Genomic DNA, 23431 nt, shown 5'->3' with positions numbered 1-23431 from the left:
GGTTTTAAAAAATAATAATAAAAAACAAAAAACAGTGGGCACTTTGTGCTGTGAATAAATTCTTGAGGTTTCTCTAGCCACGCGCTCTCTGTAATCTAGCTCCCGGAACAGAGAGCACATTCCTCCTGGGACTCTCTGAAGGGTTCTATTAGTTTTTAAAGAATTAAAGATCCTTTGTATGTACTTGAAGCAAAATACTTTATATTTACCTGCTTCATTATTTTTTCAGAGTGCAAACACCTTGAGAATACAAAAGAAAAAGGTTTTCTTTCTAAACATCAGGTGCCAAAACCCACAAAAGGGGTTTTAGATGAAACGGGGTTTCTCAGCCTCAGCTCGACTGATGTTTGGGGCTGGATAACCCTGGTTGTGGGGACTGTCCTGCATGTTGTAGGGTGTTCAGCAGCCTCTGCTCACGAGTGTCAAGAGCACATTCTCCCTCCCCCCAATCCAGTTGTGACAACCAGAAATGTTTCCAGACATTGCCAAATATCCCCTGAGGGGCAAAATTGTCCCCAGCTGAGAATCACTGGAGTAAAAAAATGGTCATGCAAATAGTCTGTTTTAACCATAAAATGGTGATCTGACTTAATAGGCTGACATATTTTCAAAATCACATTGACATCCTCACTTTCTCCTCTTGGGGGCTTCTGAATATCACTGCCATGCTCATGAACCTGTTCAGTAACATGCCACAGATGCCGATTTAACAAATGCCTACAAATGCCAGACACACATTTGAACTGTAATATAATTTTCATTTATCCGTATGTTTCTAATTAACTATATCATGTTCGTCAGCCTATACAAAAGTCCCTCAAATACTTCAGGAATTGGTACTTCACCTCTTGCCTTGTCCCGTTCAGAAAAACTCTCTGCAAGAGTTGTCTTTCTAGATCTACCCAATAGATTCTTTCTTTACTGTAGTGAAAATCCATGATCACTGATACGCCAGCATCTGTCACCAATTTCTCATGATTGGTTCCTTCCAGGTCAATCCTAAAGATACTATTTTGATGAGAGAAAATTAAGAACGGTGCAGGACCTGAGTGGGAAGAAAAAAAACAACTGTGTATTTTTAATGATATTTTATCCAATTTAGACAAAATACTTCCTCATGACAACTAACACAAGTAGTATTAATTTTTAATTCCTGGTTTTATATTTTACATAAAGAGTGTTATTTAGAAAATAACGAGTTTCTATACATGTTCACAATTAATTTTGTAAATTATCTTCTCCACAATTGATTGCCAAAAATGAACATTACCAAATTATGGGGGAAAAAAAAAAAACTGAAGTGAAAGGCACTTTCTTCTCTTATCTATAAAATGACATTTTATGTTAAAAAAGCAAACAACCGCCCAGCCAATGTTGCTCAGTGGTTAAGCATAGACCCATGCACCAAGAGGTCACCAGTTCGATTCCCGGTCAAGACACATGCCCAGGTTGTGGGCCCAATCCCCAGTAGGGGACATGCAGGAGGAGGCCAATCAATGTTTCTATCTCTCTCTCCCTTTCCCTTCCTCTCTCTCTAAAATCAATATAGAAAAAAGGAAAAGAAACAACCTACTGTATTCTACTGTGGAAATGGTCTATATGAATGTAAATTTTAATTATGTAAATTAGAAATAATATTACAGATATTATCATTTTTGGAATGAGCCCCCGCCCCCGTCTTACTGATGAACAGAGCCTTCAGGGTAATGACATGGAAGAAGATGCTGAAGACCAGAGGTTACGTGGAAGCAGGAAACATTGAGATGCTGTCCTGTGAAAGCTCTGAAATATTGTGTCCCTGTCAGCATTGCCACATAAAACACAGGATGCTCGGTTAAATTTGAATTGCATGTACATTGTGTGGGACATACTTACACTAAAACACTATTCACTGTTTACCTGAAATTCACATTTAATGAGGTGCCCTACATAGTTATTTGCTAAATCTGGGTGGCACACCTCACCTCGTGGGCTCTCTTGATTGCTGCAGGGCCTTTTGCCATGTTCCCTAACCCTGTCCTCGGGGCCCTGTCCTATTGCAGGTGATGCCACCTACCCACTCGAACTCCCAAGTACTCAGCACCTGTTTAGAACCTGATACCTCTCTTTAGAAACCTCAGCACAGATTACCGGCTGACTCCAAGGAAAGTTTGCCTCTAATGCTCCAACATGCTGCCAGGGGCCAGTTTCCTCCCCTGTAGCCAGGTTAGTTTCCTTTGTCTCTTCTGTCTGAGGGTGAGGAGGCTCCTGCCACTCTGCCTTTGGTGACTATGCAACCACCTGGATGAGTGGGGATTGGAGACAATTCTGACAGTCTTGCTTCCCTGCTGGGCTGACTCCATTCTTTTTTCACATTAGACTTTAATACCTTTATGTGAATATATATAACCAAGGTTTAAACAAGATAATAGATGAATGAAATGTAATCTTAGAAAACATTAACTCTAGAGGATATATCAGAATAGACACACAAGAGAAAAGAAGTGTAAGATTATTAGAGTTTGGAATAGGTGCTGGCACAAGTCTAAGAGAATTCGCTCGAATCACACTTCCCATATCTTTCCCACAGCACAACCCCCGCGTGGATGTGGAGGAGACCCCCTTCTTCATCGCCTGGTCTCCAGGCCTGGCTCCATTAGCTTCTCTGGACATCTCTCAGGACCTAGCTGCCTATATCAGAGAATTATTGCGGAAATAAATGAAATGTCAGATACTTCATTAATTGTGGAGCACTACACAGAGGTGATTCATCATTGCTTATTCCCACAGCCAAGGTCTCACTACATGGGTTTGTGCCATGGTGCAGATTTGAACCCATGGGCTAGAATGTGGGCGTAGCTCATGACTCCCATAGCGTGTGTCACAGGGTAAGCGAAGGCGACAGGAAAAGGCACCCTAAACCAAGAGCAATTTGTGGGCCACAGAGTGCTGTGGAGTTCTCTCTTTGAAATGTGCAACATGCATTCTCTATAAACTAAATAAATGTTCCCAGCACATATTATTAATTTCCTAATGCATTGCTACATTGCTGAGATCAAGAAAACATTTTATTCATTGAAAAGTATAACTAAATGGGAGATTTCCTGGTTTAAAAAAAAAGGAGACAGGAAAGGTACTCCAAACATTTTAGTCAGAACATAGCATAATGCTTTGTACATAATAAGCATTCAAAGTTTTTAAATAAATAAATTAATAAAGAAATAATTGTTTTATTTATTTGTTTTGCCTTTTACCAATAGGAAAAGCCAAAGATATTAGCAGATCTATCCAACTCATAAAAACAGTGTCTACCCTATGGTAGTTCTGTTACTAAGAATGATAATAATAATAATAACAATAACAATAATAGTTTCACCTCCTGATCTCATATATCTTTAATATAACACCATGAGCTGGGTAGGCCAAATTTGACTGCCAATAAGTAAAAGAGAAAAGAGAAATCTGAGGAATACTTGGATCCATAAAACACAAACCATAGTATTAACTTCAGTAACATTTCAAAACACAAATAAAGAATATTTATAAAATACTAAGTATGAATTCATACATTATATCCTCAGATCTTCCTCATTCACTGTGAATCATAGCATCCAGGCTTTATCATAGCCTCTTAGAACTGGAAGGTCCTAGTTATTACCTAATTCAGTGTTTCCCCAAATCGTTTCTTTAGAAGAGTCCACAGGGTAGTGTGTGTGTGTGTGTGTGTGTGTGTGTGTGTGTGTGTGTGTCTTTTGCAGATCCCTTCCCTTGAGAGTCTAATTCAATGTGGCTGGGTTGAGGCTAAGAATCTAATTTTTGAGTAGACACTCCAGATGATTCCTACATCTTGGTGAACTTGGAAATCATAGATCTAGTTCAGAAGAGGAAATTCAGTGTTTCCCAAAGTCCCACTTCTAGTTAGCAGTAGAGTTGAAACTTGAACCCAGACACTACCCTCCCAATCCAGTGCTCTTTCCTGCCTTGGTCAGGGTTGTCATATGTTAGGAATTTACAATCTTCATTTTATTTATGTAATTGATCGTAATTCCACTTCCCTCAAAACACCGTTCATTTTCCTTACACTGTCAGCATCACTTTAAGTAAGCCAGCGCCTGGGCTGAGTATCTGTAGACATGCAATGTGATATGATCTAAAAGAAAATAGGAGACTGTGAATAAGGCTTGATGAAATAGTCATTGCAGTATTCTGCACTACCACTGAAAAGGATAAATACGTTCATGCTTTTTCAGACCTGTCAGAGACTATAAACATCGCTGTGTGGGATATGTAGGGACTTGAATGTCAGCAGGGTGTGCATGTTTGAACAGCTAAGCTTTGCCATGTCAGAACCTACGGCATTTGTTTTGGATGCAGTTCAGCAGCAGGAGGAAAGCTGATAGAAAATCAAACATCATTTCTAAGGACTACAACCCCCCAGCAAACAGGGCACAGGAAACCAAATGGAACCTCTGACCACTCAACCTAGGGGTTTGGAGGGGATCTTCAGAAATCACAGAGGAGCCCAGAATGTTCGGAGCACAGTGAAGCCTTTTAATAGAGACGACCAAGAACCAGGGCCTGCATGGCGCAGACGTCAGTTATGAAAAACCAGGCTTTGATTGAAGTGGGTGGTGGACAGACTAATTCACAACAGACCCTTCTTCGTGCTCTGAGTCTAGGGGAGTGTCCCACACAGGTGAGTGAGAAAAGAAATGGACCGTCTTCCGCAGGCCTTGGGGCAAAGGCTCGGCAGACCTAGTTAACATGTAAATGATGCAGGCAACCAGATTAACAAGAAATCCTAGTCTTCCCTCAAGCCAACACCGCCACCTACCCTCACCAGCACGGGTTTCTGCTAGAAATCTGGAGACAGACTGGAGACTCACAGGACAAAGATGGTGAAAAGGGAGCTCTGGTCCTCCAGGAGCCAATGACCCCGTGAAAAAAGAATGTGGAGTTAAAGGGACGGGCCTGATGGGAGAAAGCCTGAGGCCTCCTCACACTGCTCCTCCCAGAAGACATGATGGACTCAGGTGTTTCTGCCTCCCAAGAGGCTGACTTGAATGGTACCTTGGGCTTTATGAAGTGCAGAAAGTTTTATTTTACTCTAAAACAGCCTCGCCTTTTTATTTTTTCATTTATGATACTTAAAAGGGCACATTTACCTCTTGAGCAACCATACCTTTCTTCTCAGCTTATTCATGAGTGTCAAAATTCAGGGCAGGTGAGACACGCCAGGTGACTCAGAAATGATGCATTCAGAAAGGGGAGCCAGGAAACGTACATTTAAATCTTACTTCTGGAAGGCAAGCTCTGGGGCTCAATTTTGATTCCTGAAAATTCTGAATGAAGATTGCCACCCTAGTCCTTGAGTGGTAGAAATGTGTCATCCAAAGCAGAAGTAGCCCCTACCTGACCCTCATCATAACTGCATTCTCATTATCAAGCCTAAGAGGCCTGCTCCCAGGTTCTCGGGATAGTGACTGAGATGAGCAGTTTCTGCACCACTGTTCTTCTCAACAGGACTTCTCAGAGACTTTAAGGTGCTATTACACATTTTGATTCTCCAAGAAGGTGGGTGGTGAATAGTATTAGAAGAGTAATAGCCAACATCTGTGTGTTATCTGTGGGGTCTCAGATCAAAAGCATTATTTCGCCCTGGCCAGTTTGGCTCAGCGGTTGAGTGTCGGCCTGTGGACCAGAGAGTCCCGGGTTCGGTTCCTGCTAGGGGCACGTATCACAAAAAAAAAAAAGCATTATTTCATTTCTCCGGGTGATACTATAGGAGGTAGGGGTTCTCAGCATCTTCATTTTACAGAAGAAACTGAAGTTTAGAGCAGTTAATTGCCATAGTCACGTGGCTAATAAATAACAAAGTGGCGGGTTAAAGTCATGTCTTTCTGATCACAGATTCTAGCTTTTAAATATAATGCCACTTGTCACAAACTGAATTCTCCTGGAGCTCCTACTGTTTAGCATCTTGTAGTTCAACTGTATCAAGGACCCCAGTCCAGGAAACACTGTTCTGGGACGTTCACCGTAATTCTCTGCACCCGTGTTCCAGGAGCTGATTAAACAGCAGGTCCATTTATTTATTTATTTATTTATTTATTTATTTATTTATTTATACATTTTTTTTCTTTATTGATTTTAAAGAGAGAGGAAGAGAGAGGGAGAGAAAGAGAGAAATATCGATGAGAGAGAATATCGATTGGCTGCCTCCTGCATGTCCCCCACTGGGAATTTGGCCCACCACCTGGCATGTGCCCTGCCCGGGAATTGAACCGGTGACCTCTTGATGCATGGGTCAACAGTCAACCACTGAGCCACACTGGCTGGGTGAAAGCAGGTCTCTTTATTTTATTTATTTATTTTTTTATCCTCACCCTATCTTTAGATAGAGTGGGAGGGAGAGAGGGAGGAAGAGAGAGAGAGAGAGAAACATCGATGTGAGAGAGACACATTGGCTGGTTGCCACTCACATGACCCCAACCGGGACCAGGAACAAACTGTAACTGAGGTATGTGTCCTTAGCAGGAACCGAACCCGGGACTCTCTGGTCCATAGGCCGACACTCTAGCCACTGAGCCAAACTGGCCAGGGCAAGCAGGTCCCTTTAAATGAGTTACTATAATTACATCACCTATATCATTTTATATCTAATTGCATGATATATTGCATCCCAAATATAATATATTCTTTACATCCTTGACTCAGCAGCGTATCATCTTCGAATTTCTCTGCTTCCCTTGCCTCCCTCTTACAAGGACACTCAGGACCCACCTAGATAATCCAGGGTAATCATCCCATTTCAGATCACTTTTGGGAAGTCCCTTTGTCATGTAAAAATAACATGATAGGTTCCAGGAACTAAGACATAAACATATTTGGGGGCCCTATTCAGCCTCCACAGTTAAGGATCTTCAGCATCTTTTCGTAGACTTATTGGCCATCCTTATATCTTCTTTGGTGAAATATGTGTTTAAATCCTTTGCCCACTTTTAACTAGGTTATTTATTTTCTTATGGTTGCCTTGGAAAAGATTTTTTTAAGTATATATATTTTGGATACAAGTCCTTTGTGGGCTATGTCATGGGACATACCTTTGCAAAGGTTTTCTTTCAACCTGCAGCATGTCTTCTCATCCTCTCGACATTGCCGTTGGCAGAGAAAAAGTTTTCATTTTGATGAGGTTCAATTTATCAATTTTTTTTTTGTACATGGTGCTTTTGGTGTAATTTCTAGGAACTCTTTACTTAACTCCAGGACACAATGATTTCTTTCATGTTTTCTTTTAAAAGTTTTATAGTTTTCCCTCTTCAGTTTAGATCTACGATCCGTTTTGAGTTAATCTTTGTATAAGGTTGCAGTTTAAGTTGAGGTTCATTATTTCACTCAGGAACATGTAATTGATTCAACATCATTTATTGAAGAGACTATCCTTTCTCCATTGAATTGCTTTTTCACTTTCATCAAAGATCAGATGACTATATTATAAGTTCATTTCTGGACATTATAGTCCATTCCATTAATTTATGTGTCTATCTCTTTGCTAATAACACAGTCCAGTATAACTTTTTAAAAAACTCATAATCATGCAGTTTTGCAGAATAGTGAGCCATGTTTTAAGATTCCTGTGCTATAGGTAATTTTTCATCTTAAGTGAATGTGTTTAAATATCCCTCTCTTTGTCAGTATAAATTATGCTCAATTTTATTTAAAGACTACTGCTGCCAGACTCAAGTACTTTACAGACCTTAAAGTATTACAAAGGTTTTTCCAGATGTTACACACACACACACACACACAGAGCAAAAGACTCAGAAATCTGTCCCCTGAGTTTTGCAGCTATATTTTCTACTCTCTGATGGTTGTGTTCAGTGGGTCATGTCCTGTAGCTCAAAAGTCCTCTGCATGTCAAAAATTGACATTCTGCACTACCTTCTGATTAGTTTCCATTTATGGAAAAGATTGAAGTTGACATAGGCATTTAAAATTTTGGTTGAAAGCTCCATATGTTTTGATATTTAGTCTTTGATAGAGGTCATAGACAAAAAATACATTTCACAGTTGTATCTGCATGAGTGATGGGAATGATTCCTTGCTATGTGTACAGAAATCACAAAATAAACTTTTTAATTACATCCATCAATTAGACTAGCAAATTTCTGTCTTCCTAGATTTTAATCAGTAAATTCAAACTAACCAGAAGGTCACAATGGGATACTATGCAGCTGTAAGAAAGAAAGATCTCTTATCCTCAGAGACGACATGGAGGGACCTGGAGAGTATTATCCTAAGTGAAACAAGACAACCAGAGAAAGACAAATATCACATGATCTCACTTATTTGTGGAATATAATGAACAAAACAAACTGATGAACAAAATAAACCTAGAGACATAGAAGTAAGGTGCAGACTGACAGACCTCAGAACAGGGGGTGAGGGGGGAAAGAAAAGAGATAAACCACAGAACTTATATGCATGTATGTGTAACCAATGAACATAGACAACAATGTTGAGGATGGGGGAGCGCTTGAGAGGAGGGTGTCAATGAGAAAAAAAAGGAGAAACATCTGTAATAAAAATTAATAAAAATAATTTTTAAAAAAATTTATTTTTTTTTTAAATAAATTTTTAAAATTTATTTTAAAAATAAATTTGTTAAGAGATTAGGTTATTTAATAAAGTCATCATGTCACCTATTGAAAACCCTCATGTCTGCAGTTTTTTTTTGTTTTGTTTTTTATCCTCACCCGAGGACATTTTTCCTTTTTTGTTCAGGTAGAGTGGCTCAGTGGTGGAGCATCTACCCATGCACCAAGAGGTCGCCAGTTCAATTCCCGACCAGGACACATGCCCAGGTTGTGGGCCTGATCCCCAGTGCGGGGCATGCAGGAGGCGGCCAATCGATGTTCTCGCTCATCAATGTTTCTCTCTCTCTCTCCCTTTCACTTCCTCTCTCTCTAAAATCAATAAAGAAAAAAATTTTTTTTAATTAAAAATCCTAAAAAACTGCAAAAACAAACCCAAACTAACCCCTCTCTGTTGTGTTTTATATTTGTTTTAAAAAAAATAGATTAAAAGGGACAAAACTGTTTTTGTTTTTCAGTAATTAAAAAAAAGTAGTTTCGAGAATTCTATTTACAGGTTTTTGTTTTTCTTTTTAATTTTTTTCCTTTATTGGTTTTAGAGAGAAATGAAGGGAGAGGGAGAGAGATAGAAACATAGATGAGAGAGAACATCATTTGGCTGCCTCCTGCATGCCCCACACTGGGGATTTTGCCCACAACCTGGGCATGTGCCTTGACCAGGAATCAAACCAGTGACCTCTTGATGCATGGGTCGACGCTCAACCTCTGAGCCACACTGGCCTGGCAAGGGTTTTTGTTTTGTTTTGTTTTTAATTAAACAAAAAACTGCGGCCTGGCCAGTTTGGCTCAGCGGTTAGAGCGTCGACCTGCGGTCCCGAGAGGCCCGGGTTCGGTTCCCGCTAAGGGCATATACCTCGGTTGCAGTTTGTCCCCGGCCCTGGTTGGTCGTGCGGGTGGCAGCCACTCGATGTGTCCCTTTCACATCGGTGTTTCTCTCTCTCTCTCTCTCTGTTCCTGTCTCTCCCTCCCACTCTACCTGAACAAAAAAGGAAAAATGTCCTCGGGTGAGGATAAAAAATAAAACAAAAAAAAACTGCGGACATGAGGGTTTTCAATAGGTCACATGTTGACTTTATTAAACAACCTAATCTCTTAACAATGGCAACCTTTCCAACATCTGTTTTCCAACTATTCTCTTCACACACACACATTTCTTACAGTCAAGTGCCACTTTCTCATTCATTGTTAGAATGTCACTTTTGGCGAAAGAAAGTTCTGCTCTAGTTATTTTTGAATAGCATTCTAGTGACACCTATGTGCTATAGAAAAGGTCCAAAAAATCGGAACACTTCTTTTTAAAAAAAAAAAATTTGTAACATTTGATTTCTTTCTTAAATGGGGTTTGATTCAAAATACTCCAAGGGAAGAATGTGGGACAAATATTTTCATGGTTACTCCCCATCCAAATATAAAGTATTATAAAGAATCTAGTCTATTCTTGTTTTATAGGAGTAATGACATCAACAGGTCCCATTGCACTTGGTGCAATTCCAGTTTCAACTTTCTTCCTGCACAGCCCCCTGCTAATTGCAGTCTGGGGCTCACGTGATCTCACCCGAGGACCCTTTCTGTTGATGTTTCAGTAGATACAGTGGCTCCATCACCACTGGTACTATTTTTTTCTTCATAATACATGTTAATATGTAAAGAAGTCATTGACCACTGAGAAAATTTCTTCTCTGACGCATTTGTTTTTTATTTGTTTGTTTGTTGGCTCATCAGAAAGCATCACAGACAAATTCAAGAGTGGCTCAGATCACTGGCACTGGACACAGAATGTCCATACTGACTTTCCTGTTCATTAGCTGAGTGACTGAAGGGGTTCAGAACAAGTCACCCCAAGATGTGCCTCTGTGGTATGGAGATTATTTTTGAGCTAAAGGCAACTGGAACCTTGCAGCTCAAGGGAAACTCTGCCTCCTCTTAACTCCCTGGAAGAATTTGAATTAGAGGACTTGCCCATAAAATAATAGATGATCATAAATAACCTTTTTTGACCTCTCTATATGTCAGGGAAAACTACTAATTACTGAACATCTGCTCCTCTTATCTTTCTGCTATTACCCTCTGAAGCCCCAAAGTGACTTACCTCATCCCTAGCTCACAATGTCATCTGGTCTTATTTTAACTTTCTGTCTCGAAACCTCTCATGTATGCAGGGTTCCCATGCACACGCAATTAAGTTTGATTTTCTCTTGTACATCCATCTCATGTCAACTTGATTATTCAACCAGCCAAAAGAACCAGAGGAGGTGGGGGGGGGGGGGGATTTTCCCTGCAGACCTTCAGCTCATTATTGAACTTCTCTGGGCATTAGTTTCTTCATCTTTAAAATGGAGATGCTACAGTCCAACCAGTGTGGCTCAGTGGTTGAGCATCAATCCATGCACCTGAACTAGCACAAGAAGTCGCTGGTTCGATTCCTGGTCAGGGCACATGCCCAGGTTGTGGGCCAAATCCCTAGTGGGGGCATGCAGGAGGCAGCCAATCGATGTTCTCTCTCATTGATGTTTCTATCTCTCTCTCCCTCTCACTTCCTTTCTCCCTCAAATCAATAAAGGAAAAAAAAATTTTTTTTAATAAAATGGAGATGCTACAGTAGTTACCTCATAGCACTATTTTGAAGACTAAATAAATTAATTCATGCCAAGTGCTTAGAATTTTTCCTCACATACAGTAACCTCTCATTACTGTTAACTATTAGTTTCTAGAAAATACCATAAACTGAGGTATATTAGAAACACCTTTACTTTCACTCGCTGTGTCATTTTTCTAATACTTATTTCTTCAAAATGTCAGTAATGCTTTCTGTGACATTTTCAATAGTATTTGCTGACAGAAGAACACATTTCCATCTGTTGTCATGGGGTTCTCCATATGTTCCTTCCGCTGTGTTTACCGCAGCAGGAAGCAGTAGGACATACATTTTGCTAATAGTATAAGGCTTTTCCATTTTGCTATGAAGTCAGAAAACTCAAAAGAGCCTTCTAACATTTTATCACAGTAAACATAGTTTTAAATATCAAAACTTTGAACACAACAGTAAAGTCATAAGCGTTGTTTTCACATTCTGGATACTTAGTTTTAAACACCTTGTTTGTTCTGATGGCTTTCTATTACCATTAACTAACATTTTGAGGCAAATTTTACACTTGCTGTGAAGCTCATTACTACTAATAATAAATATAAGTGCATGTCTAAGGCTGTCTTCTTGTTAATTTCTCTTTCTCTTCATCTTTTTTTTTTTTTTTTTTTTGGTCAACTCTAAAGAGATTTACATTTTTTAAAAATTCTTATGTAGTCACTTGGTGATGTCCTGCCCTCTCTATTCTTGGGTTTGCCTTATTAGCTGCAATTTTTAGTACATTTGCGAGAAGGTTTTTAAGCCACTCTTTGGATTTTTTAAGAGTTAGTTTTAATAAATCCAACTAGCACAGTTCATAAGTCATCAGGTAAACTACCTCACGCCCCGCACCTGGGCCTCTGAGCTGGGAGCCTCCCTGTCCCCTCGGGATCCCTGGGCATCTGGGTAAGTAATGTTACCACGGTCAGTCCAAACACATAATTGATTTTAAATAATTTTTTCATTAATTTGAATTAATTTATTGGTATAATTTATAGAAAAGGGTATCTCAGTCCTATTTACAAGATGCTTTCAATATAAAGAACTACATATAGTAAGAGACTTTCCCAGCTTAACACCGTTAATACTTTTCGGCAGAAAGGACTAATCACTACGTTGGTGGACTTTCAATAATCAATCATGGGAGGTGGCATGTGTGTGGTAAGTTTTGTAACATAAGAGTCCAGGATGCTGAGTTCTAGGTCCCATAGGATCCTGATGACACTTTATCCCCTGGATGTCAGCCTGTCATCTGTCACATGAGGAAGAAGCTTAGATGACTTTGAAGCTCTTTCGAATCTAACATTTACCAGTTCACTTCTTGTCCTGCCTGTCTCCCAGAATTCAATCGTTTCCTGGTTCGCAGCATTTTGTAAAGAAGCCCAAGCTTATGGCAAATCCATAAATAGGTGTTAATCGTCCTAATACCTATTTTCTGTTAAATGTTTCCTTCTCTCTGCTTCTCTAAACTTCAAATACCAAATCAGCAGGGTCAACGTGAGCTCTGCTACAGGAAATAAAACAATGACATGAAACGACCCCTCCAAGTGATACTGGAAGCTCAATGCTGAAGGAAGTCTAAAATAATTAATGACTTGATCAGATTTGTGAGAAAAAAAATTTAGAGGTTCAAAATTTTGTCTGAGTCTCATTTGTAATAAACACAATTATCTTTTCTTTTTTCTAACTTTACAATAATGTTGCTCAAACTGAAAGGCTAAACAAGTAAATATTTGCCTATAAATACCACATTCTGAGTGTTCTTAGACAAATAGAGAAACAGAAATATTTTTAATTGTTCGAGTTTTCTGCATCCAACTCCATTGTTATTAATCCTGCCCTCACCAGTACTGAATTCTATGTCCCAGCTGTACGTGTAGCTATATAAATGTAGAGAAAACTATTTCATATAGTTTTCTTGAAATGTTGAGAGCAAATGTGACAAATAGTAGGAACGATTACTTTAAAACATAACTAGTTGAAGATTTTGTGCCATAGTTTATCATGAGGGACAGTAACAAGTCACAGAACACCCTGGATAAGATGATTGTTAAGACTTGGCTCATTCCAAGAAACCAACTTTAGATTTCTCTAAGCATCACTGAAAATTTTGAAAAATAGGGTTAGACAATTACTCAAAGCAAAAGTGAAACTAACATCTCAGCCTGTGGAATTTGGTAGAGAGTAACGACTAATATTTACTGGGAACTCACTATTTCAGGGAAGATTCTAAACACCTTATATGAATTAATTTATTTAGTCTGCATAACAACCCTATAAGGTAAGTACTAGCAGCTCACACCAGATTTATAATTGAACTTTATTCATTTCAAAATCTGCGGCATAGCACAACCTGCTAGGCAAAGTGCGTGGACGAAGGGTGAGCGAACCCTTTCATGCAAAGTTACGGTAACAAGCAAGTGTGACATTAGAACCACTTGTCCAAAACTGCTCCACTTTTTCCTGTGATGGGATCATCGACTTCTGTAAAGCACAAACCACAGTTTGTTCTGTTTAAAATTTATCCTTTGTTTCGAAATTGGCATTTCATCCTGTCTGCTAGAAGGTATAAAACCTCATCATTTCATATGCATCAAAATAGCTTATGTTAAAGAGGGACATCCATTCACCCTGTGCTTCTGTTCAGCTTTCTGTTCCAGAAGATAACACAGGGATCGGCAAAATAGGTTTACAGCTGTGAGGGTGCGAAACACAGTTTATTCTTGTACTATAATTTACTGATGGGCTATTGTATTATTTATTATTATTGTTAATCGACTTTTGTCCACCCCTGTTTATCGATATTGTAAGGTAACCACCTATCATTCTCTCTTTGACATTGTTGGGTGCTATTTAAATGCATTGAGAGTCTAGATGGAAACTTCTGTCATATATCTTTTCTTTTTCCCTTTTACATGTAATCTTTACCACAATTCATTAGAACAACCAAGAAATATAAGTTTCAGTCGATTTTTCAGATCTGTTTTCAAACCTAAGCCTTCCGATCCACTTGGAGTTTTTAAAATTCTCAACAAGGTTGCTTACATCTAAAAGATATACATTTCCATATACTGGGTAAATTGACATTAATGACAGTAAACTTTGTAATTTCCCTGCACAACCAGGAGAGTTTAAATTCCTTTGTATTGAAAATGCTGTGATAAACAGAATACTTGTATGCTTCAAAGGGAGGCAGAAAAGCAGCAGATCCCTGGTAGCTTCTGTCTCTGGGCATGTTTTTAAATCTTATAAGGGAAGGAAGGGAAGGGCCCAACACACACAGGATTGGTGTCAGCAGCTGTACACTATGTATTGAGTTTGATTGGTCTTCCATCTTTGATCTGTTCATACAAGGATGGAGTCTATGAAAGAAGAAAGATCCTTCTTCAAGCTTTAGAAATTTTAATCAGAAAAGTGTTGAAGAGATTGAAATAAAACACCGTTTCTCCACTGACACACCATATGCTGAAGAACAAGGCAGCGGCCGTGATGTTGTTAGAACTGCCTGTAGCCTAGTAGTCATCTACCCACAAAAAGAACCACCTCATGATGAAATCCACTTACTGCACACCAAGCTGATCCATGACAGGTGGTTCTGAACGGAAGAAGGAGGTAGACCTTTTCTCTGAAAGGCCTTTTCTAGCCTGCCACTGAGAGGGGGGCTTTGCACATAGATCGGTGCATACCACGAATCACCGTCACAGAAGCCGGCTGGTTCTCAAATGCCTTCACACACACAAATTCCAGTGTACTAAGGATCCTGAGAAACAACCAGGAAAACCCGGATGCTGAGAGACATTAGCATGGTTGGCCAAGTTTGGGAGAACCAGAAAATCAAGGTCATAAGTGAAAACAGACTCACACCAGTTCAAACTCCAGGCTTAGAAACAAGGTCAAGAGGTGATGAGAGCAGAAGAGTCTGCCTTGGATTTGGCTAAAACAGCTACAGTTTCTATACATTGACTGGCTTCCAGCATCAAAAGCAAGCTTTGAATGATGATGTTGAGGGGGGAAAACAAAAAACTCCTAAAGAAAAACATTTACATGCAGTATTCCAAGATTGCTTTCAAAGGTTAGTAACGGTCATATAAGATAAAATAGAAATGTCTTTTCAGATATAGTGAGATCTTTCAAGAAGTGTAAAGGTCCCTTCTATATAATGTAATTTTTTCCCCCTACAACTGACAAAAATAGTATTAATCCTTCGAAGCCCGGATGTCAGTCATAGTCTTATTATGGGCCCCAGCAAATGCAACAGCTGGGGATGGGACGGCAATGGTAACGTGCAAAGCCATTATTGATTAACATTATTGCTGATAAAGCACCTCTACAAAATGAAGCTGCATTCTTGATTCACTTAATATAGGCAATACTTCCTTCATGGTAAGTAGTAGTATCATTCTGGATAAAAGTATTAATCTGAGGCCAAAAAATAAATAGACAATGGAGACAATTTTATTCCAATGGTGAAGGTTTTTGTTGTCATTTTGTTATTGTTGTTGTTTCTGGTTCCTTCTTACAGTTAATTCTCATTCTAACATTAAAAACTATAACACAATAAAACTCACATTTTGTTCCCTAGCTCTAGGATTTCTCAATTTGGAGTAATAACTAACACTAAACTCAACATTAAGCTGCTTTATAGAATTTGAGAATTTCTTTTAAAATATTTATAAATTCCTTGACAGAAAGTACATTCTTTAAAACTAAGCTGGATGTGCTGAAGAACGTCTCCAATGCCGTCGTTTCCAGCTGTTGAGTTTAGCTATTTAGTCTTTAATTTTTTTCTGTGTTCATAACAAGTTTACAAAAACTACCTCATTAAGATAATCACTGAAATATCTTCGATCAGGCAATTTGCGCATATTGGAAAGTTACTAGTTCCTTCTCCTAGCTTTCTCCACTATAATCAAAGTGACTAAAAGGTTAAGAATGTTGAACGAATTCTAGAAGGCTTATTTTCTAGGTAAGAAATTTTTGTTACCTTTTGTCTGAAAGCTAATGTTTGATTTTTTCATTATCTGGATTAAGAGACAACATATAAGTCAATCTAAATAAATTAGTACAATGAAATCTACGAGTCAAGAGAGGAGATATAGTAAGTGAGTCACAGTCCAAACTACCTGATACTCCTAACAGCTGACCACTGACTGGGGCATACTCTGCCCCCATCATCCTCGCCATGGATGTCGCTCATCTGACTTCCACCCCCACTGGCCACTCCGCTGGGAGACTACAGTGCTGTGGAAGTCGGTCCCTCTCACCTGCCACCCATTCTACCATTTCTCTGAAACATGGGGCTGGCCTCCTCATTTTCCTCGCACAAGGAAAATCAACCTCTAATTTTTTTTTTTTTTATCCTCCCTTGAGGACATTTTTTTTTTTTTGCATTTATCTTCAGATAGAGTGGGAGGGAGAGAGGAAGAGAGAGAGAAACATCGATGTGAGAGAGACACATCGAGTGGTTGCCACCCAAACAACCCCAACCAGGGCCGGGGACAAACTGCAACCGAGGTACATGCCCTTAGCGGGAACCGAACCCGGGTCTCTCTGGTCCGCGGGCCGACGCTCTAACCGCTGAGCGAAACCGGCCAGGGCTCAACCTCTAACTTTTAATTAAACCCTCTATAAGGAATGGTATAACAGGAAAGAACAACCCATAGAAGACTACAGTCGCTGGCCAACACCAGATGTCTAATGGTCTGTTTTGATGTTAGTGTCCTGCCTCACCTCTAACTTTTGTTCATGAGGCCAAAGAAAGCCACCCTCCCTGTGGGGTTCCTTCCTCACCTGAGCAGCCAGGAAAATGTCTTCTCTCCAGGTAGTATCCCCACCACCTGGAACCTGCCTTTGAAAAGCTTTGCTTCTGTCTCAAAATTAACATTCTCTATTGTGGAGAGAGGAAAAACTTTGGTTTAAAACCTGTAGCCAGCCCTGGCCGGTTTGGCTCAGCAGTTAGAGCGTAGGCCTGCAGTCCAGAGAGACCCGGGTTCGGTTCCCGCTAAGGGCGTGTACCTCGGCTGGGTTTGTCCCCGGCCCTGGTTGGTCATGCGGGTGGCAGCTGCTTGATGTGTCCCTTTCATGTTAATGTTTCTCTCTCTCTCTCTTCCTCTCTCTCCCTCCCACTCTATCTGAACAAAAAATGGAAAAATGTCCTCAGGTGAGGATAAAAAAAAAACAACCTGTAGCCAGAACTTTTCTTCTGAGAAACAACTGTTTTGTTTATTAAAACACTTCAGTATGCTAGTTAGTAATACTTCCAGTTTGTGTTTTTTGTTGTTGTTTTAATTTTAAAAAGGAGGCCCAGGATCTGATCAGGAAAACAGAGCTGGAGGAGAGGAGGCGATCTAAAATGTTCTACAGGAGAATGTAGTTTGTCTGAAACAGATCGAGGGGCCCAGGAAAGGGGGCTCAGTGCAGGTCAACCTCGCAGACACCAGCCAAGGTGGCAGAAGGCTGGCACCCAAAAGATGGTTGGTAAGTTTTCCCATGAAGAACAATCACTTAACTTTTAAAAACAAGAATGAAAAATAGTTTTAGTTGTTTAATGTGCTGCATCAGGATTGGCTGGGATTTTTTTCTCCCCAAGCTTCCACGCCCCGGTCTTTGGAGAAGTAAAGCAAGGTGATGTGGGCATGAGGTCCTGACGCGTGGGACAGGGGCCGCGTGGGACAGGGGCCGCGCGGGACAGGGGGCGCGCAGGAGGGAAGCCCGGCGGGTCAGGCACCCGCGGCAGGGCCAGCAGGAACACGATGGCCTTCCCTTCCCAGCACCATTCCCGCGCCCAGACTTCCTCTGTCTTAGGAGAGACACACAAGGTTTCTCCAGAGCACAGGAAGACGGCACAGGCCATTTTTATTTTAAAATGTTAGGATATAGTGACTCCACCAGGCCATGGGGCTCTGGAATCTCCGAAACTCCAGCCCATCTTTAAGAACGTGGTCTCTCCTTCTGGTCTCTAAAGAGTAATCTCAGTCCCTTTTTATTTCTTCTTCCATTATACATTCTGAGAGAAGTCATTCACTATGAAGAACTCCCTTTTACTTGAAAAAAGAAAAATAATCCTTTTGCTTATCACTTCATGCCTAAGTAAAAGGAGCTGACAAGAGCTAAGAAAGATAAAGCATGTTCTCCATCATTTTATTACTTCTCTAGAACGGTCTTCTCCAACCAGGATGTGTGCTGTTTACAGACTGTAAGACTGTTCACCATTGTGTAGAAAGAAAATATTAAAAATATATATAACATGTAAGTAACTGATAAATAGACACACAAATTGAGAGCATATGCCCACATGTTACTTTTTTTATAGATAGAACAGAGTTTGGAGACTAATGATGTAAAAACAAAGCATTTATACTAAACAAGAAATTATTTCAAAAGGATTTTTAAGAAAGCAAATTTTGAACCAAATTACTAGTTCATTTACTTTTAATGGGAAACAACCAACTATCTGCTCTACCCTGAACACAAACAAAGAATTTCCACCTTCCAACCAGTAAATTAAATGTCATATATTCAAACAACTCCCAACTAGCCCCAAAATAAAAATTCTTTTAAATAATTATTTTATCATTTCTTTAAATACCCTCAACAGCTTTTACTAATCTTAGAGAAATTGGTTCCAAATTTAAGGAATGATATATATGAAATGTAAATGATCACTTTCAAGTGCCTTCTTTTTGCTGCTGTTGTCAAAATAAAATTGTTACTGGTAAGAAATCTAACAAGCATATTTAATTTGCAGTCAGTGGAATTTATTATCAGTTGACGTCACGAAAGACAACATGAAGCTGCATTTCCACGAGGTCACTTGCTCAAATCAGTGTGATATGTTTTTGTATTTTTAATAAGCATTACTCCCAGTTGCAAAAATACAAGCTGTGAACGTTGAAATGATCTTGACTACAATTTTTAATGTTGTAAAGCTATCTCAGATTTTTCAATGTGGCATTTTCCACGTGTGAAAAAAAAAAAGTTCAATTATTATAGAAGAAACCAAGCCACATTTAGAAAATACTCGTACTATTACCGCCAATCAAAATAATTCCACAATGATAAAAAATACCAATAGCAGCTAAGACTTACTGAGTACCTCTTCTATACCAGGCTCTGTTTCTTGCACCCTGTATGTATCAGCTGGTGGTCTCCAACCCAGGCTGCCTCCTGTGCCCATTAGAATCACCAGGGAGAGTTTCCGAGAAAACGCTGCCTGGATTCCAGCCCTAGAAGTCACTCTGACCCACGTAGCAACCTGGACACTAGTGATTCTAATGTATAGCCAGCATTAAAAACAAATAATTAACACCATCCTGACAACACTCCTGAGAGAAGGGGCTGATAAGCTTCATTTTACAGTGAGGAAGATGAGACACACGCTTCACAAGCAGCAAAACTAGGATTTGAACCCAGGTCTGTCTCCAAAAGTTAAGCTCTTTCTCACTAAATACTACTACCCCTCAAAGACCATAAACCACCGGGTACTTACATGCTACGCATAAAAGATCATTTCTGTAATTTCTTTGCAGTTAGATTTAATTTTAAAAAAAACAAAAAACTTTTGCATAATGCTGGCTGAAAAAACAAAGATTCTGATCATGAAATTACTCAGGTTTGCACATGACTGGGAAGCTGACCAAGCCTGAGCCAGTGCTGAAATCAGTGATTTCGCTGTTTACTGCTAAAAGTGATCTCCCAGTTGGCTAACTCAGTGCCCTAGGATCCCTTCTGCAGCCAGCTCTCGGAGGCGTGGCCTGTACTTCTTCTTCACCTTTATTTTTTACCAAGAAAGTTCATATAAATAAGGCAGGTACAGACAGCAAACAGGAACAGTTCCTTTTTTCAAGGATATTTCTCCTCCAGGGCAAATAAGCTTGAAAGTTCAGAAGTCACTTGCCAGCAGTCGTCTTTATTGCTATCCTCACCTACCCTAGCTCAAATAGCAGCTAACAGAATACTCAGCTGATTTAAAAGAAAAAAAAAAAAGGCACGAGGGGTGGGGGAGGGGAGGAATGAAAAGAAAACTCAGTTCTGTGTTATCAGTTGGTTTGTATGGCTAGCAGTCACATGAGTGACAACCTTGCATAAAGTTACCTCAATCTTGTCAGACCGACACAAAGCATTCTTTCTGCTGGGCCAGGTTGGCCAGAGGTGGTCTGTCTCAAGGCCAAGGGCAAGAAATCGGCAAGTAGAATTTAATTGAGGGGGTGGAAGGAATAGATGATGGCACCATATCTATTTAGAAGAGAGAAATACTACCCTTTGAAATGCGGGGGGGGGGGGGGGGGCACAGGGTGTGACCCAGGCAGTTATCAGCTAATGTGAGACCTGGAGTATCTTGTAGGGGGTTTAAACTAGTGACATGCAAGGATGGGGCAGAGTCACAAAGTGGCATCCAGACATTCCACACTACGCGAGGTCGGTGCCACGTCACTGCCTGTTCAAATACGGCGTCTCAGGGTGTGGTCTGATCAGAGAGATTTAGCCAAGACATGGAGCCAAGAGGACCTTGGCCGAGCACAGTGTGCTGGCCCCTGTGCTAGGTGTATTTCACGCATCTCTTGTGAGCCCCTCACCAATCCTGAAAGACGGTGTCATTCCCTGCAGTATTCCCATAGAACTCAAGTATTAAGTAGGTAGCATGGATTTGAAATGAGATGTATTTGCTTCTAAAACCTGTGTTCCTTTCACTTTGACACAGTCCCCTTAACTCCTCGTCCCTGTCCCCGTCTCCGGGTTTATTTGGTGCACCCAGCCCCGTGAGGGCACCTCGGAGCCACTGGCAGGGAGGCGAGGAGCATGAGTTCCCTTGCGAGCAGAAATCAGGAGGTTCCCTGAGACTCTAAAGCTATGTGTGGGATTTTTTTCCCCCTCTTTCAAGTTCTGCTTCTTGACTGGCTCCCACCGTCTCCCCTCATGTCCCATGCAAATGGCAGTGCCTGGTCCTGGTCACTTGCCAACTACTCTCCGGACAGTTCACCCACCCAGGGAGGCTCCGGTCCGCTCGACGGAACCGTGTCCGAAAGCTTGCACGCCCGCCTCCAGCAGCTCAGCAGCATGCCGGTGAGGCATTTCTGTCTCTAGTCACTCCCTTTTGCTCCCTGGGACTCTAGGATCAGCCGGTCAAGGAAAGACTCATTCATTCAGCAAGGACTTTACTGAGTACATAACATGAAAGCGGAAATGTTCCGGGTGCTGGGGTCATGGAGATCGTGAGAATTTAGTCCTTTCTTCCAATAGCCCAGGGTTCTGCTCACCTGTGACAAAGCCTACGGCCTGGAGACAGTCCTGAGATCCAGAGCAAGGGCACCTGAGTGCCTCGCTGGTGACTTCCTTCAGGAGAGAGAGGAAGGAGCCCACTGCCTGCAGTTTGGCTCAGAACTGTTCACTTTACTCCCACTACTTTGTGCTGTCTTCCAGAGATTTCTCTCCTGGAAGCTTTACCATGTTTCCTCAATTTATCTCTTTGTGAGAGACAGATCTCTTCTCAAAAGGGCAAAGTGACAAGAGAGGGTAGTTCATTCTCTGTAATGGATGGAAACACCTGCCTTGTTTGAGCTGCAGGTTGGAGACCCAACCAAGAGCTACATAAAGTGAATCGAGAGAGAGAGAGAGAGAGAGAGAGAGAGAGAGAGAGAGAGAGAGAGAGAGAGAGAGAGAGGTTTCTGCAGGCAGTGTCCTTCAGCAGAATTGTTATCTTGCATTCAGTAAAAGTCCTGTTTCTCCTAGATTGAAAACCCATTTACTACGGGAGAGGCATGGCGCATTGTCATTTCGTAGCAGTTCTCAAAGCTACAATGCACCTGTTACTAAAAACTGAGCCAAGGGAAGGAGCGGCAGGAGGGGGAGGGAGGAGGTGTAAGGTGAAACTTAGCTTGGCTTTCATGATAGAATCACGTTCATTCCCAATTCTCATCCACTTTTTTCACTGACTTTTTAGAAACTTCTGAGTTCTTATACAAAGTTACTAGAGACTTTTTTTAATGCCTTAAATAGAGACAGTTAAAAAAAGAAAAAAGCCATCTGTTCCCCTAGTTGCCAATGAAAACGCTGATCATCTAAGTGTTTAGTTATTCCTCCCGTCAGAATAAAGACGTGAAAAGAAATGTTCAGCTGGTTTAAAATGAAACACATTCACCCACACGTGGAAGAACAGTTTGAGAGCTAAGAGTTTATAGCCAATAGCAGATTAGCTCTAACAGCCATTAAGAAACGATACAAGCATTAGAAAACAAAAATTAAGCAAATATACACACGCAAAGAAATCAGAATAAAAAAGCCCAGCTTTACAAGACGAAATGAACAGGTAGCTGAGGGCAGTTTCCAAGGAGATGTGAATTCCTTTCCATGGACGGACTTACCCACACAGGTGGCATTCCCACGGACTTACCCACACAGGTGGCATTCCCATTTCCCAGGAGGGAGCCTTCAGGACAGTTCTGGCGCTGGAGTGCTGAGAGACTAACAAAACCAAATTTAAAAACTACTGGCAGCAGAATGGCAAGGACGAGCAGCATGATCTTGATGAGCTTGAACTTTCAACAGAAAATAACTTGACTTCGGCGGAGCACAGCAAGGTGTCTGAGCCCAGGCGCGCTCACCCGGCTCGGCCCGCAGCCCCGGGGCATCTTTTCCTGGGCTCCTGTGCAGCTGCCCTCCGACTCCTGCTTCAGCTCAAGGCAGTGTCCAGAGGCAGCCTGAAAGGGACAGTCTGGGAGATATTTCTTGCTCAAAGGTTTTGGGAAGCCAGTAAGAAGTACCTGACACCCTGATGACACATTTCACAATGTAACAGCCACGCTCTGGAGGCCTGCAGCTGATTCACCGTGACAGGCAGAGAGAGCAGCAGGCAAAGGAGGGGGGAGAAAAAGAAGAAAGAATTGATGGAAAGTTCCAACCACGACCCTGGATGAAGCTGAAAGAAGAAATATGGAGATCTGATTCCTCCCCAAACACAGTTTCTCTTTTTGAAAAGTAGAATGACTCCCCTTTCCTTTTTAAAGCCCTTTTAGCCCCGCCTCCTCTTCCTTTAGTGACACTTGAGTGAGTCTCTGTTTGCAAATGTGAATGCAGGCAATTCCACAGGACAGGAAAGCCGGCCGGCTGCCAAAGAAGAGATAACTGGCTACTCACCATAAATATTCTGGGCAGAACCGGGGAGAGAGCAATTAGGGAG

General features: G+C 40.9%; 1 protein-coding gene across 3 annotated transcripts in view; it reads right to left on the bottom strand.

The window, feature by feature from the left end:
• The window catches only part of EGF (epidermal growth factor), a 97853-nt gene extending 74599 nt beyond the window's left edge, over nt 1-23254 (bottom strand). For 2 of the 3 annotated variants that reach the window (XM_036269068.1, XM_036269084.1), the window contains exons 1-2: nt 22646-23253; nt 846-1045 (exon numbers count right to left, since the gene is read on the bottom strand). In XM_036269068.1, coding sequence (XP_036124961.1) covers nt 846-1045; nt 22646-22772 — 327 coding nt within the window. In that variant the 5' untranslated portion in view covers nt 22773-23253. Of the gene's footprint in view, nt 1-845; nt 1046-22645 lie in introns of all 3 variants that reach the window. The other variant, XM_036269075.1, reaches the window with a different exon arrangement.
• Nucleotides 23255-23431: the final 177 nt, after the last annotated feature.

This window comes from Molossus molossus, unplaced genomic scaffold (assembly GCF_014108415.1).
Source record: "Molossus molossus isolate mMolMol1 unplaced genomic scaffold, mMolMol1.p scaffold_m16_p_1, whole genome shotgun sequence".
Lineage (NCBI taxonomy): Eukaryota > Metazoa > Chordata > Mammalia > Chiroptera > Molossidae > Molossus > Molossus molossus.
Note: the sequence above shows the minus strand (reverse complement) of the source record. Positions and strands in the feature narration are given on the sequence as shown.